Raw genomic sequence first — 17,430 nt, 5'->3', positions numbered from 1 at the left:
ACCCTTCCGACAAGCAGACGGTCTAATCTGATAGTCAATCTACAAACAGCAGTAGTTACTGTTTTCTTTACCAATCGGACTGATTAAAACGCAATCAGAATATGTCACACGGGAAAATTGTTAGTCACATTGCCCTTCGGCTGCTGGACGATTTGATATCGTACAGGGAAAAATAGGAGTGCTTGGAACAATATTTGACAGTGTATTAGCAATCATGTTATGTATTTTTGAGATGGAGGGGGGGGGGTTTCAATTGTATACAATGTATTACGAGCGCGCTGTGAGGGCGGTATTTTGGTCACACGGTTTTCTGTTGCGAGTCCATGCTTGCGGTACATTGTAATTTCCGAGAGTCTTTCTTTTTGAATTTTGGAAAGAAAAACAGGTGTGTCACGAAATAGTAGCTGAGTGGAAAGAAACAAAGGAAGAACAACATTAGCGGCGAAAGAAGATGAATAAGAGGGAGAAGGAAAAAGATGACGACAAAGACAACAACAAAGATGAGACAAGAGCACACTAGATTGAGGGCGACGCCGACAACAACAACAACAACAACAACAACAACAACAACAACATCAACAACACATAAGAAATGCTACGAACGAACAACACGTCCGCTAATGGCTACAACTAGTAGACTAAAGAAGACTTACCTCCCTCTGTTCCTGACTTGCCTCCCTTGCCGGCTTTGTCGTCTAAAACAGAGACAAACAGTTTTGAAAACGATTCTCCTCTCGACTGTCAGTCTTGAAAAGGCTGTTATGGTGTTGGTTCTACTTTTTAACACAAGAACTACAAGAGAATGAAAAACAAACAAAAATATGAATAACTATAGCGGTATATGAATAACACTCAGCAGTATGTGAGGATTATGCCTGACCAGTCTTTGCCTTTGGGCACCTGAGAGAATAAGGAGCATTGCAATAGGGAAACGACTTTAATCATCTTCAACCATTCATGTTAAATTAAATAATTTCACTTCTATATATATTATATATATATACGACTAGTGTCTGTGTGTCTGTGTGTCTGTCTGTCTGTGTGTCTGTGCGCGATGCGCGGCCAAGGTTCTCGATGGATCTGTTTCAAATTTGGTGATCATATTCAGGTACACCCTGGACACAGCCTGGTCGATGAGATATTTCAACACGTGCTCTCAGCGCGCAGCGCGGAACCGATTTTGGTTCCACCTCAGCTATTTTGGTTCCACCTCAGCTTACCCGGGCCCCCATACCGACACACCATAGCCGCTACACCACATCACAACGCCAAAGTTCTCGGTGGTTCTTTTTCAAATTTGGACACCGTATTCAGCTACACCCCGGACACAATATCATCGATGAGATATTTCAACACGTGCTATCAGCGCGCAGCGCTAAACTCATGTTCGTTTTTGTGTTTATTTCACCATTATAAGTAACTCTTCCTTATCTTCTCCAGTGTTTGGCGTTTATCTCCCTTCCTTCGTGTGGCTTTCCCGTTCAGTTGTAAGTTACTATTTATTTTTAGAATGTCACTGCGCTGTCCAGAACGCTTCCCTTGCACCCGTAAGTTGTTCTTACTGTCAAAGTGAAAAGGTCGAATCAATTTATAGCCACGCGAAAAATACACTCTCACCTATCTCTATATATTTATAGATACAGATATGCATATATATATACGGCTTCTCTGTGTGTGTGTGTGTTTGTGTGTGTGTGTAGGCAAAAACCTATGTATTATAGAGTTCTGTTTGTGATGGGGTCTAGCGGCTTTTGTCTGTCTGCATGTTCTGGCATGTGAGAAGCCACAGCAGATAATATAGGGCTAAGAAATAAGCTCTAAAATTCTCAATCCCGTTTGACAGGACTTCGCCTTTCAAAGGTGATTGTGGTGAACCGCCACGCTGTCTGTCTCTGTCGCGCCGTTCACCCCAAATTCCCGTTTCTGAGAGTGACTATTTTTAGAATGTCACTGCGCTGTCCAGAACGCTTCCCTTGCACCCGTAAGTTGTTCTTACTGTCAAAGTGAAAAGGTCGAATCAATTTATAGCCACGCGAAAAATACACTCTCACCTATCTCTATATATTTATAGATACAGATATGCATATATATATACGGCTTCTCTGTGTGTGTGTGTGTTTGTGTGTGTGTGTAGGCAAAAACCTATGTATTATAGAGTTCTGTTTGTGATGGGGTCTAGCGGCTTTTGTCTGTCTGTATGTTCTGGCATTTGAGAAGCCACAGCAGATAATATAGGGCTAAGAAATAAGCTCTAAAATTCTCAATCCCGTTTGACAGGACTTCGCCTGCAGAGGTGATTGTGATGAACCGCCACGCTGTCTGTCTCTGTCTCGCGATTCACCCCGGCGAAGCCGGGTATTCCTCTAGTATATATATATACGACTAGTGTCTGTGTGTCTGTGTGTCTGTCTGTCTGTGTGTCTGTGCGCGATGCGCGGCCAAGGTTCTCGATGGATCTGTTTCAAATTTGGTGATCATATTCAGGTACACCCTGGACACAGCCTGGTTGATGAGATATTTCAACACGTGCTCTCAGCGCGCAGCGCTGTGCGCGCTGAACCGATTTTGTTTTTTTTGGTCTGGATCCACTACCAGTAACTCTTCCTTATCTTCTCCAGTGTTTTCAGCCGCGATTATCTCCCTTCCTCCGTGTGGCGTCAATCCATATTCCCGTTACTACGTTACTATTTTTAGAAGGTCACTGCACGTTACTATTTTTAGAAGGTCTCCAGTGTTTTGCGCGTTTCTCTCCTTTCCTTCGTGCGCCGGCGCAGCCTGGTATTCGGCTCTACTTCTTCCCGGCGAAGCGGGTAATCATCAAGTTCAAGATATATACGTATCACGATAAGTACCATCACCCAAAACGGATACTCTGACAAGAGTTGTAAATTGTACTTCAGTCGTTCGTTTATTTTAATGCTTCTCACTCTCTGCGGTGTCACGAGAGTTGTTCCTCATTACTCGCACTTTAACGTTGTTCGTGTGTTTAGGGAGCTTACTTCCCTCTCTTTCTCAAATCTTGCCATAGACGGGCGTTGTGGCGGGGTGGTAAGACGTCGGCCTCTTAATCGGAAGGTCGAGGGTTCGAATCCCGGTCGCGGCCGCCTGGTGGGTTAAGTGTGGAGATTTTTCCGATCTCCCAGGTCAACTTAGGTGCAGACCTGCTAGTGGCTCATCCCCCTTCGTGTGTGCACGCAAGCACAAGACCAAGTGCGCACGGAAAATATCCTGTAATCCATGTCAGAGTTCGGTGGGTTATAGAAACACGAAAATATCCAGCATGCTTCCTCCGAAAGCGGCGTATGGCTGCCTTAATGGCGGGGTAAAAACGGTCATACACGTAAAATTCTACTCGTGTTTTTTGTGGGAGTTTCAGCCCACGAACGCAGAAGAAGAAGAAGAAGAAGAAGAAATGTTGCCATCAGCGATCTATTTTACTTGGTTAAGATTCTCAACACTTGAACACACACTGTTGTATGTTTACGTCCCTTCAACGTATTTGGCTATTCCGGGCCGTTGAACAAACAAACACACAAACAAACAAACAAACAAACCACATGCAACTCCTTCTTAAAGCCATATGTACTCGATGACTATACACGCTAATTGCTTTACCAACAGCTGGAGACATGCTAAATTAAGTTCCCTGCAAAATATTGTGGTCTAGGACCCCTTCAATGTTGAGATATGTTAATTTTCATTTTGATCTGGATCGTCCTATTTATAGATTTGCCAACAGAGGTAGCGTTGACGCAAGGGAAATAACTCCGCGTCTTTGTTTACATCCAAAGTTTTTGAGACTCTAAAACAAGTTGTAATGCATGTATATGGTCCGCGCATGGCGACATATCGTCATTACATGGTCTTATGGTGCGTTTGACATCGATTATGGGCAAACTACACTTTGTAAACACGGGAGCGCGTACATATGCCTTTAAACACAGTTAAAAGATTTCAGGTACCTGTGGCACGATTTTCTTCGTTTAGGCAAGAACTATAAGAGAATCCTCTTGTGCATAATGATGTACGACGGACAGAGTAATCCGAGACGATGTACGATTTTTAGATTATATGCACTAAAACAACATATTTTGGCTTTCGCATGCTTACAATTCAAAACTTGCATGCTACTCGAGTTAAGTTAACAAGCACATTCACACATACCCACTTAAAGCACTTTTGTTTCGATCATTAGACTGTCAAGATACGTATTAGTAGTACCATCACCCAAAACGGATACCCTGACAAGGGAGAGAACCGTTGTAAATTGGCATTTAACTTGCAGCAAACTGATTGCCTCCCCTGGTGCCCATTTTCTCGTACCTCCATCTTCTCCGTCTTTGCCTCCTCTGCGCCTGCCCCTCGTTGATGCTGCAAAATAATGATAAACAGTGTAAGACAGGGTCTATAATTATTTTTGCGAATTTTCAAGCAAAGGAGTTATTAATCTATTGCTTATTTTTAAGCTAAAGTGGGCATGAATACTCTTGGAAGCAAAAACATGACAGTTCCTATATTCATTTGTTTATTTAATTATTTGCCTAACTATTACACTCCTGAAGATCAACACAAGCAAACATCTCTCTATCATCCACCTCATAAATTTGTTCACACACACACACACACACACACACACACACACACACACACACACACACACACACACACACACACACACACACACACACACACACACACAAGAAAACACCCTCATTTAACAAGCTCTGACCAGAGACATACATTCTATCTATGTCTCTACTCTGACGAACACTTTGAAGTTTCTCGATTAAAGATAAGTAACTGTTATTTAATGACTAGACTTTATCAAAGCTAGGTTGCTTCCCTTGGAAGGAATATTCACTGTTCCAAACTGACCAAAGCTGAGTGTGTGAAGGAAGCGAACGAGAGCAGTCTTTAAGACAGAAAGAAAGAATAAACGAAAAAAGTAAGGACATATATTTACATAAATCACGAAACGAGCCAACGATTTAAACAAACAAATCCCGCAAAAAGGCAAACATGAAACAAATCAGGGTAGGAATACAGAACAAAAACAATACACGTTTACACAACACATCATCAGTGGAAGTAAACAAACACACTAAAACAAACAAAATGCACAAATCAACACAAAAACAACAACGATGCAACAGCAAAAACAAGGGTTTGGGGGATATCAAAGAAGGAGGTGATGTTTGGTAGGGGGTGGCGGGGGGGGGGGGGGGGTGGGGGGGTGGGGGATACATGTTTGAGAAATGAAATCGACTTCACCAGTACCGCTAGTTAGCAATGCACCAAAGAACTAAACACATAACTATAGAGATGTGCTTTTGATTGTTCAGCAAAACATCAGACATGAGGGGGGGGGGGGGGGGGGGGGTGTCTGTTCGGGGGTCACACCGTGCGTAAGATAATAACAACCACTTCATCAGTGACATCAGTAAACAATGCACTCGTAGCTATTGGCTATACACAACCAGGGATGCGTTTTTATTTGCTCAGCAAAACATCATACTTAACAGGGGAAAGAGGAGAGGTTGGGGGCGATTACTCCGTGGGTGGATAATGAAAACCACTCCATGAGTTACGTCCGTTAACAATACACTCGTAGCTTTCGACAACTGTACATATAACCGGTGATGTGTGTTTACTATTTGTTCAGTAAAGCATCGTATGACGGGGGTTATGAGGATATTGACCAAAACAACTGAATTAGTAACCACAAAAAACACTGCACTCGTAGCCATTGAGGATTGTACAGGCAGTTTTAGGGGAGTGTGTTTACGAGGGAGGTTTCACACGTTGTGTGGATAAGAAAACCAAGCGCCCGTAAAGAAAGCAAACACTGCAATCCGGAATCGCTTGGATAAAATGGGACGTGTGTTTATTTCCGCATCAAAGGTGTGCTTAGGTAGTGAAACACAGCAAACGGATAAACGCAGGGCAAATGTGTGTATTTTCAGCATTGCGTCATCAAGTTTCCTCGTCGACGGTTTTGACCAAAACTGATGACGTCAACGCATCGTGCTCATGTAGGAGTTTGATTTCTGATTGGTGGAATTTTACCTGAACCGAAAGGCTGAATGATAGGCTTGTCTTCCCACTCTTCGTTGAGCTTTACCATAGATGTTCCTTGGCCCCTCTTCGTTGGTGACGTCATAATTTTCGGCAATGACGTCAACTGCCTGAAAGGACCTTTCCTCCCTTCAGGTTCTTTCGACGACGTCATAATTGACGATGGTGAGGTAATTTGTATTAAAGAGCGGTTTTTTTCGGCTGTGGTACTATGACGAGCTTTAGACTTGGTGCTGGTTTTGGTCGGATCGTATTTTCTTTTCGCTAAATAGGTTTTTAGATAGAAGGTAGTGTGTGGGGATTCCTGGAGGATATTTCTGACCTTCTTTTCCAAAGTTTCAGCATTCCTTCGTGCAAGAACTGCGGGATACAACACAATTGAAGATCATACAACTTTCAAATTAGACGTTCAGAGCTCGAGTTGTGTATTTGGTAGCTATGAATTCCATTAACCTTCAATAACATGTGTTAGCTTTTGATACTGTTACTTAAAACACAGTTTCTTGACAGGAGGAGCTTAGTAACAGTCAACAATACTCTTCGAGTTTCTTCTTGTGAACGCCTGTGCAAACAGACTCTGAACGAATTATCTTAAAGACATCACAGACATTACAGACAGACAGACAGCGAGGCAGGCAGGCAGGCACACTGACTTTGACAGAACAGAAGAATAGGCAGACAAGACCGACAGACACTCCAGTGCAGTCAGATAGACAAACGGACAGACTGATACAAGAATATGACTTTTGATGATAATTTCTTCTTCCCCCTCCCCCCTCCAACCGCTGTCCCTCCCTCTTTCTCTCGCAACTCACCGGATCCGATGGCACTGTCAAGTTCAGAATCTTCGGAGTCGCCTTTCCTGCACGATTGAAAAAAGGTGGTATTACTGTCATAATTGTGCTTGTTAAGATATGATATAACCTTCGAATATGACAGGAAACAAAATGCAAATTACGCAGACAGAAAGAAACTTGTTTGTTTGTTTGTTCTTGTTATGTTGTTTCATGTCTCCAGGACCGGAATCAAGCAAGACCTTCTGTTTTCTTCTGGGCTAACTCTTTAAAAGCTATTCACACCACAGTAAAACATACAAGGATCCTTAAAACTCAGATCTTTTTACAACCCCGATGAAGTTCTTCGCAATAAAAATCATAAGCGAAAATTCGTAGTCTTGTGCTGTTCTTGTATCGGTGAGTACCTGTAGATATCTTTTGTGTTTTAACTTGGTTCATCTCACCACAGTCACGTACTTTGTTGTTTAGATTACAAATCACCTCTATATAAGGACCACCTGTCTGTAGACTGTTTCGACTGTATTGATAAGCACATTAAGCTTAGTAACATCACATGATTGAATAACAGATATAATTTACACTGATAGAGTTTTTTTGTGGTTTTTGTTTCATTTCTAACTTACTCTCACCTTCTTCGTCGTCTCCTAGCTTCATCGTCATCGTCATCGCCGTGACCTCTGCGACCTTTGCCTTTGCTGTCCTGGTTGCTACGCGACCAGAACTCGGTCGCCTTGTGATCTGTGTCCTTCAGCTCGAACTTCTTGGGAGGCTGGCAGAGTGACGTCATACAGTGACGTTGTTAGTGAGTGTCGTCATGCGGTTAGAGTGGATCAAGATTACAGACACGCATTGTGGAGGATTGTTGTTTGCAAGTTTGTTTGTGGCTGTGTTTGTATGTTAATTAAATAATAATTCAGAACTGTGCACGTGCGTTTGACATGATCATCTGCAGCAACACATTGTTCGAGAGGCAATAGATTAACAAAGTAAATAACATACGAACAAACAAAACAAATCACCATGCTTTTAGGTATTCATGCATAAACAATGAAGTCAATATTTGGTTGCTATTAATTTTTCGTGTGGTTGCTGAGAACAGATATACATATATCTCTTGGAAAGAACAAAATGAAAGAAAAAGATTATGAAGAATAAAAAAAAGGTAATAAAATTATCCTGCAGTTGATTCTTCTTGAACGGTTTGGAGTTGAATGTATGTGGTGATATAGTCTGTGCATGGCATAACACAGGTAGTTTGCAAATGAAGTGCAGAATGATGTATTTTGTGTGAAGTAATTAAAGTAATGCATTGATGTCCAAACAGCATTCGTAGTACGTGACATAACAGATAAGTTCAATCGGAAGTGAATGTCATCTGAGAGTAGGAGTTTTAGAGACTTTTGTTGTTGTCTTTTTGGTAGTGTTCCCACGAACTTCCGAAATTTGGTCAGCTTACGTTATTGCACTCATGAGATCTAGTTTGTCCAGACAAAAGTGACAGATTGAGTTCAGGCAACACCAACCAATTGATTTACAACATAATTATACGTCATTTACATGCGTAGACGAGTCAGTCTAAAGAAATGTCTGCAAATAGTTACGCGTAAAACAATTCTTCCAGTTGACACCCCTGCAATCGATCATGACTAACACGACATTTTCTGTTTCACTTACATATCCTTAGCCGTCAGATCTTTAGCAGTTGCATGAATAATAGCATTGTTACAGGATGCTGATGTTAACACGTCATGCCATGCATATAATGTAAACAGAATCAACACTGACAACAGATCAGTTACGGAAAGTAACTCTCTCGGTTTTGTATGGGTTGTGAAAGAGTGAATACTCTTTCTTTTAGTGAGGCAAACTTTCTACACGTGCTCCTTGTCCACGTGTTTCAGACACATCCCTCGCCAGGAACTGGCATACTGCGTCACCTGCGAAAGTTTGACCCACTAAATGCAAAAGTATTCACTCTTTTACAAGCCATACAAACCGAACAGAGTTATTTCAGAATGTCCTCTATTGTCTTTGCATGCATGTGTTGAAAAACGTTATAGCTGGGATCGCCACGCTTGACGTTGATGAACTTGGGAAAGTTTGACCCACTAAATGCAAGAGTATTTACCTTTTTACAAGCCATACAAACCGAACAGAGTTATTTCAGAATGTCCTCTATTGTCTTTGCATGCATGTGTTGAAAAACGTTATAGCTGGGATCGCCACGCTTGACGTTGATGAACTTGGGAAAGTTTGACCCACTAAATGCAAGAGTATTTACTTTTTTACAAGCCATACAAACCGAACAGAGTTATTTCAGAATGTCCTCTATTGCCTTTGCATGCATGTGCAGTGAAATGTTGACACACCTTATAGTTGGGATCGCCACGCTTGATGAACTTGGGAAAGTTTGACCCACTAACTGCAAGACAACCCATACTAACCCGACCGAGTAATTTCCGTTTATTAACTGTGCAGGTATGTGCAGTGAAATGTTGACCAACCTTATAGTTAGAATCGCCACGCTTAACGTTGAAGAACTTGGTGGTTTTCTTGGGTCCTTTCTTCAACTGGAACTGTCCGCCCTTGGGAATGTTGTACTCTCGGTCACGGCTGAACGGATCTTTTGATACGGTCGAGCGTCTTTCGCGCCTCTTGGGTGCGAAGAACGTAGGGGCTGTTTGTGGTGAGAAAGATAAATGGTCAGTAGATTTTGTCTGTGATTTTTGACAGGCAATCTGACGATTTTGAAGTTCAGCGACTATGTCTGTGAGAAATGATTAGAGCAGAGCTGCGTACAACATACAGCCACGCACACAGACATACTGACACAGATACACAGACAGACAGACAGACAGACACACACACACACACACACACACACACACACACACACACACACACACACACACACACACACACACACACACACACACATGAACCATCTTGTAAATTTGCAACATTTCAGCAAAATATGCAAACAAATCTGTTCACAAAAACTAACCTTGGTAGTTAACATCGTCACGTTTCAAGGCGAAGGGGATATTCTCCAGTCTAGCTCTTCGCTCCTCGGGTGTTTCTGCAGTTGAAATGGAAATACATTGCAAACAATGCACCAGCATGGCCGAAAATTATACAGGTCGTTCTCCAGAGCTGTGTGTCATTTTGTGACATGCATTTTCAGTCCTCTAAGTGAGGATAATGTATATTAAATGACAACTTAAATAAATTCTCTTTTAATTTTGTCATTAATAACCCAGGTAGGTAACGATACAGACATTCAACAAAAGTAATTAATACAACTAGTATCCCTTTTTAATTTTTTTAAATTTTTTTTATATAATTTTTTTTTACATGTTAGTCTATAAATCCTCTGGTTTCCATGTTGAGCGAGTGATGTATTTGGAAATGCTTGTAATGTACTGAACGTCAAAAAACCAAATTGTGCAAGTATGTCTATTTCTTTCAATGCAGGTCAAGGATATATTTTGAACCAGATTGTATTGATGAAATACATTTGTATGGTTTACATGTCGCAGTAAAATAAAGAAGTACATGTAACAGCTCCGTAACATTGTTTCCATTGGCACACAGCTCTGGGGATTAACCCGTTTACATGTACACTGTTCAGTGTCATATCGTTTACATGTACACTGTTCAGTGTCATATCGTTTACATGTACACTGTTCAGTGTCATATCGTTTACATGTACACTGTTCAGTGTCATATCGTTTACATGTACACTGTTCAGTGTCATATCGTTTCAATTATTGAATTATAAAAAAATAATATCTGCGTACATACGTACTATACAGCTGCGTCTCAGTCAAACACAGGCACAGCCACAGGTCGTCACACCTACATAAAGATCGAAAAACAGAGACAGACATGCACGCACGCGCACACACACACATACACACACACACACACACACACACACACACACACACACACACACACACACACACACACACACACACACACACACACACACACACACTCACCTTCAACAGCATCCCGACCAGAAGCCCCATCATCAACACCAGCCACAGAGCGACGCAGGCTACCGCCGAAAGCCACACCGGGGCTCTTTGACCTTGACCTTGACCTTTCCGGAGCGAGGAGAGTTGAAGGTCGCGAACCGGTGGAGACGCGGGAAGGTCTGGAAGAGGTTGGTGTTTCTGACCCAATCACGCCGACTCTGCGACGTCGACCGCTGCCCGCAGTCGTCTCGAAGCCGCTGTCGTATTCTGACGTATCCATTGCGGTCGCGTCATCGTCGACGTCTGAAGCCTCACCTGTCATCACTGCGCGACCTTGGCCCGTGTCTATGAGGACGGACCGGCGTAACTTTCTGCTGGCGTCTTCTTCACCTGCAATGTTCCAGATTTGAAATGGTTATTATGGCACACCGTCTTTCTCACTTGCAGTATTACGAATTCTAAATTGTTACTATCGAGAATCCCTCTTACTAGCCTTAAAAAAAGGTAGTCACAAAGAAATGTGTAGTCTGGTCGGAGGATGCCACATAATGCAAGGTTTTTGTTGTTGTTGTTGTTGTTTCCTTTTTAACTGTGTAAAACCTATTCTTGTGCTTGTTATCATGCCGGTTCGTCGCAATTCAAGTTGTGTCATGTATGATAACTACCCGGATAATCAGAAACTGACCGAGACAGACAGACCAACTGACAGATATCAAAAATGAACAGCACGATATCTCACCCGCTCTGCTATACACAGATTCTTTCTTCAGCGCCGACTTTCGCCACGGTCTGTCCGTTGCTATGGTAGCAGGACGACAGTCTCCATCCACACTCTCCTCCTCCTCTTCATCCTCCTCCTCCTCTTGTTCCTCGATGTTCTCTTTGTCTGAATCCTCTATCGTCGTGAATGTATTCTTCTGGCCTGGCCCTGTATTTGTGAAGGACGTTGCGCACATACATTCTTGAATACTATTAGCAAAGGAAGATTGCTACAAATCCTTCTTTACCAAACGCTAAGCCTTATAACTACATGCGTTTATACTTGTAGCATTTAATACTAAATATACATCCATTCTACCTCAGTGTCGACATGATTCGTAGCGTTTTGCAGCTTGTAAGGAACAAAAGAAACAATGATATTAACACTGAAATAATAATAGTGAGCATATTTGTGTGGCGCAAATCCTAAATAAGTTCTAAGACCCTAATGACAGAGATACTCCTTCTGCGCGTCGCTTTAATCCGGATATCTTAAAACATCCACTTGTCATACGAAATAATCTCAATGCTAAGGGCTGAGCAGCAGTCAGGCACATAGCCAGACAGAGACGAGACATGACAAGACGAGACGAGACGAGACGAGACGAGACGAGACGAGGGACGAGACGAGACAAGACAGGACGAGACGAGACACGACACGACGAGACGATACGATACGAGACGAGACGAGACGAGACGAGACGAGACGAGACAAGACACGACAAGATACGACAAGATGAGACGAGACTAGAAAAGACACTCAACACACAGAAGCCCCTACACAGCCAAGACAAGCCAAGACAAGACAAGACAAGACAAGACAAGACAAGACAAGACAAGACAAGACAAGACAAGCACAGAAACACACACACACACACACAACAAACAGAAGCCAACAGACAGACATACCACCACCCCCCCCCCCCCTCCTGTCAAAACATCATACATACACGGCCCGTGCAGCAGACGAACACGACTGAAGTGCGGCAGGGAAGGGAGGTGTGACGCAAATTGACCGTCCTGCATGACGTCTTGTGACAACATCGCTGCTCGCTCGTAGGCCGCCAGCCCTCCGCATCCTACAAACACGTCATCAGAATAAATTATTTACACTTTGACAAATTATATCTCTTGCACAACCAGGCAGTAAGAGGTGGGTATAGCGGACCCCCCCCCCCCCCCCCCCCCGTTTTAAGACTTAAACAAATCTGCGAAAATCAGGTCTTAAAAAGGAGGCCGTCTGAAAATTGGGGTTAATTTACAGAGGGTATGAACAATCAATCTGAGAAAATAGGGTCTTAAAAGGGAGGGAACCTTTAATCGGGGGGTCAAACATCACATTTGCTATGGGCATACTCAAGATACTCAAGAACACTCACTCTCAATGATGTTGAAAAGGTCAAGGTCAGAGTCACCAGTGGACCAGTTGCGGGGGTCACGGTGCGCGTGCTGGTTGACCGGAAGGTCACGGCGGAAGTAGCGGAACCCCCCTCCCGTCCGCATTGGGATGTCTTCGTGAACACTGTAAGGAAAAAATGTTAATAACCCATGAAGCGATTTTTTTCTCTCTCTGTAACTCTGATTTGCGAAGAGAGACAGAGAGCAACAATGACGGACACAGAGAGACAGACACAAAACCACTCACTGAGGTTTGGGATTTTTATCACATCCATAGCAGAATCCTGCTCTCTTGCATCCGGTGCAAAATCCTGAGAAAAAAAGATAAAAAAAAGTGTCTGTTAATCAGATTTCCTAACTGGCAACGAAAAGGCGAGCACTCATGTAAGAGTAGAGAAACTTGCCAAATATATTGAATACTAACACAATTTCCAAAAAATACAAATAAGTGAACTCAATCAATGAATCAAAGAATCGACAAAACAATCAATCAATCGCGAAAAATAACGTTTCACATGCATTCAGTTTCAGTTCTACCATTCGAATAAGCGAATACAGATTTTTTTTTAAAGCAACATGCAAACTAATCAACCATCTAAAAGAAGAAGATACCATAATACTGAACCCATAGACACACAAATGAATAAATAAATGCTTAAATAAAATAAAATAAATTAATAAACCAATTCAAATAATTTAAAAAAACTGAAAGAATGACCTGGAAAAGTGTACTCAGGTTCCCGCTTGTCCGTCAATCCAATTTGGCGCTGGTGTAACAGCAGACTTCCCACAATCCTCAAGTAAGTCTTTCCCCCAGCAAGCAACGAGTGACGTAGGAATGCGAATGACGGCATGTGCGGAAGAAGGCGAAGACTGTCAGAGAAAGACGTAGCAGAATCACACTAAAATTCCTTAACTTTGCCCCAATTGACGATATCCGGGTATAACTGTCAGGATTTTCAAGGGTAGTGAAAACCACGATCACAGCGAATAACTGACTCCGATGTGAATGCTATGCAGTGTCCGTTCGATATTAACAGCCAAAGTGTTTTCAGCGTAGCAATAGGGTCCGATTTTTAGACATATTCTGAGCACATTTTTAAAGTAAACATATTTTTGAATTCAGAAGAAGATGAAAAATACAATGCGATCATTTTTTAATCTGTAAAGGAAAATTTGATTTTAATGACAACTTTAATGAGCAAACTAATTAACTAATTGTTAAGCTTCCAAGCTGAAATGCAATCCCATTGTCCGGACGTCGTCGAAGATTGCTTGATCAATTAATTTGGTTAAAAAATGAGGGTGTGACAGTGCGGCCTCAACTTTAACAAAAAGCCGGATATGGCGTCATCAAAGATAGTTATCAAAATAACGAAAACAACGTCTGGGGATATCATACCCAGGAACTCCCATGTGAAGTTTAATGAAGATCGGTCCAGTCGTTTTCTCGGAATCGTTCTACACGCTCAAACATACATACACACACACACACACACACACACACACCCACACACACACCCACACCCACACACCCACACACACACACATACCTAAAGTGTGGATGGTTACCTAAGAGGCGGCACTGGGTGTAGTGCCTTTCTAGTGCACTTGCACTACAACAGCACTGGGTGCAGTACTCGCTCCGGCATCGAAGAATTTTGCACTAAAAAATGCACAAAATTTGACCTATTTCGTCGCCTATAGAGGACGGAAAGAATGTCATTTTGAACATTGTTATGACATTCTTTCCGTCAAAAAAGTCAATTTAACGGTGTTAAATGAAGCGAGCATCCACACATTTAGGTTGCCATCCAGAGTTTAGGTTGCCATCCACGTGAGGATAGTTGCCTTATGGTGATTTAGGCAACCAAACCTGTGGAAACATGGGTACACACACACCCACACACACACACACCCACACACACACACACACACACACACCCACACACACACACACACACACACCCACACACACACACACACCCACCCACACACACACACACACACACACACACCCACACACACACACACACACACGCACACACACACACCCACACACACACACACACACACACACACACACACACACACACACACACACACACACACACACACACACTACCACCCTCGTCGTTACCCGTCTATGTTAAAACATTTAGTCAAAACTTGACTAAATGTAAAAAGGAGAAAAAAAGACAGATGCATTTCTCAGACGAAAAAGGCGGACAGACAAGCTGACAGACAGACAGACAGACAGAAAGAAACACAGACGGACATACAGGCAGACAAGCAGTCCGAGAGAAAGACGTATTTCTTCTTTCCAGCACTTATAACTTGTGCTTAACCAACCAAAATATTACTCCTTACCTCTCCGCCACAAACGAGACATCGTCGACGTCAATCTCCTGAAACAAAGAAGAATACAGAACCATTATTAATTAAGAAATCGTACTTTACAGTCTCGTGCGATGTGTGGCAAGAATTTCTAGAATCTCATTATCGCCAACAACTATGCACGAAACAAGAGAGTGTGTGTGTGTGTGCTAAATCTACAGTGCAGAGAAAAACGGATGGCAGGAGCAGTGGACAAATAAGATAAATACTATGACATAGACAAACCTCGAGCAGATTAGACGAGAAATGACAAGACAAGACAAGACAAGACAATCAAGACAATGCAACACAAGGTGGATCGAGGCAAGACAGGACGAGACGTCACGAAGTGATATGAAAAAGAGACCAAGACAAGACAAGACAAGACAAGACAAGACAAGACAAGACAAGACAAGAGAAGAGAAGAGAAGACAAGACAAGGCAAGGCAAGGCAAGGCAAGGTAAGGCAAAGCAAAGCAAGACAAGACAAGACAAGACAAGACAAGACAAGACAAGACAGGACAGGACATGACAAGACAAGACAAGACAAGACAAGACAAGACAAGACAAGACAAGACAGAGTGAGGCGAGACAATGCAGATCCAGACGAGGCGAGATATACGAGGGGAGATGAGACGGGAGGCGATAAGACCGTGAAAGGAGATAAGATGAGACACAACGAGACAAGACAATGCGGGACGTGACGGACCGAGACCAGGGCGAGACCAGGGCGAGACCAGACAAGCCAATGATGAGACAGGACGGAACGGAACAAGACGAGACAATTAAAAACACGATGAGACTAGACAAGGCAACACAAGACGATACGAGATAAGACAAAATGAAACGAGACGAAGCGAGACGAGACGAGACGTTAAAAGACGAATATGAATTCTTTTCGTCAAAATCGATCACATTCGAAAGCATTTGTTTTCTGCTACGGTACGTGCTTGCAAGAAAGTTTGAAGGCTGGCCATGGGGAGAGAACCACCCCAGCAAAGATCGATTCACATTGCTGCCTGAACCAATTTTTATAAAAAAAACAATAAACACGGTGTAAAAGTGATAATATATCTTAAAGTTACAGAACGTCTACAGTCGACACAATCTACGTACTCTATCTACGTACTCTATCACTACATAGGCGTCGTCTGCATGAGTTGCGCACGCAGCACTTGCTCTTTCCGGGGCATGGCTTATTGACATGAAAGTGCTACATGTTGTCTCAGTTGAATAATGTAATGTTTCTCTTATTAGAGGAAAAGAAGTGAAAACAAGAAACTGGTGAAGAGAGCGAGGAAAAGGTTTTGAGAATTCAACACGACAAGGCCTTGTGACAACGATGATGTTCATCGTGTAGGTGTAAGGAAAGAGGGGAAGTATCATCCTATCATCGTCTGATTCATCTCTCGAATAACCCGCCAGGAGGTGCTACGAAACCGACTCAAGCTGAAGAACTGCAGTCCCAATGTGGTGATCGTAGAAGATCGTATAAAACGAAATTACGGCCTGTTCCAGATCACCATCGATAACCCTGGTACGCAGCGAGCTTGGAAAACGGACGGGCAGGTACTTTCTATCATCGCAAGTTCCAAGGTGCTAAAGTGGGGTTTTTCAAAACTGGATGCCAAGTCCGCATACTGGTTAGTGCAGCTACATCCTCATTCTCAACTGCTGACAACTTTCCAGTCACAGGTAGGTACTGCTTCAGGCGTCTACCCTTTGGACTGTCCATGTCACAAGACATTTTCCAGCTGAAGATGGACCAGATCCTGGAGTAAGTGGACGGAACAGATGGCATCTCCGACGACGTGGCTGTCTACGCAAAGGCCAACGAAGAACATGACAAGATCACCCACAACCTCTTCAAAGTTGCAGCTGAGAATTGTTTAGTCTTCAACTCAAAGTGTTCCATAAAGACAGACTCCCTGGCATATCCTGCCGCATGAAGTATGACACAGCACTAAAGTAGATGTTCTCTGAGCATGGCATTCCCAGCAAGCTGATAAGTGACAATGGCCCCCAATTCTCGTCGGACGCCT

The 17,430-nt window shown here is 42.8% G+C and overlaps 1 protein-coding gene across 2 annotated transcripts in view; it reads right to left on the bottom strand.

Annotated features, from left to right (window-relative positions):
- LOC138980349 (uncharacterized) overlaps window positions 1-17,430 on the bottom strand; it is a 133,522-nt gene that overhangs the window by 65,127 nt on the left and 50,965 nt on the right. For both annotated transcript variants that reach the window (XM_070353217.1, XM_070353218.1), the window contains exons 5-17: window positions 15,383-15,420; window positions 13,731-13,885; window positions 13,260-13,323; window positions 12,994-13,136; window positions 12,565-12,693; window positions 11,595-11,783; window positions 10,877-11,245; window positions 9,877-9,951; window positions 9,377-9,549; window positions 7,502-7,641; window positions 6,891-6,937; window positions 4,324-4,371; window positions 654-695 (exon numbers count right to left, since the gene is read on the bottom strand). In XM_070353217.1, coding sequence (XP_070209318.1) covers window positions 654-695; window positions 4,324-4,371; window positions 6,891-6,937; window positions 7,502-7,641; window positions 9,377-9,549; window positions 9,877-9,951; window positions 10,877-11,245; window positions 11,595-11,783; window positions 12,565-12,693; window positions 12,994-13,136; window positions 13,260-13,323; window positions 13,731-13,885; window positions 15,383-15,420 — 1,612 coding nt within the window. The remainder of the gene's footprint in view (window positions 1-653; window positions 696-4,323; window positions 4,372-6,890; window positions 6,938-7,501; window positions 7,642-9,376; window positions 9,550-9,876; window positions 9,952-10,876; window positions 11,246-11,594; window positions 11,784-12,564; window positions 12,694-12,993; window positions 13,137-13,259; window positions 13,324-13,730; window positions 13,886-15,382; window positions 15,421-17,430) is intronic.

Source organism: Littorina saxatilis, linkage group LG11 (assembly GCF_037325665.1).
Source record: "Littorina saxatilis isolate snail1 linkage group LG11, US_GU_Lsax_2.0, whole genome shotgun sequence".
NCBI classification, from domain to species: Eukaryota; Metazoa; Mollusca; class Gastropoda; order Littorinimorpha; family Littorinidae; genus Littorina; species Littorina saxatilis.
Note: the sequence above shows the minus strand (reverse complement) of the source record. Positions and strands in the feature narration are given on the sequence as shown.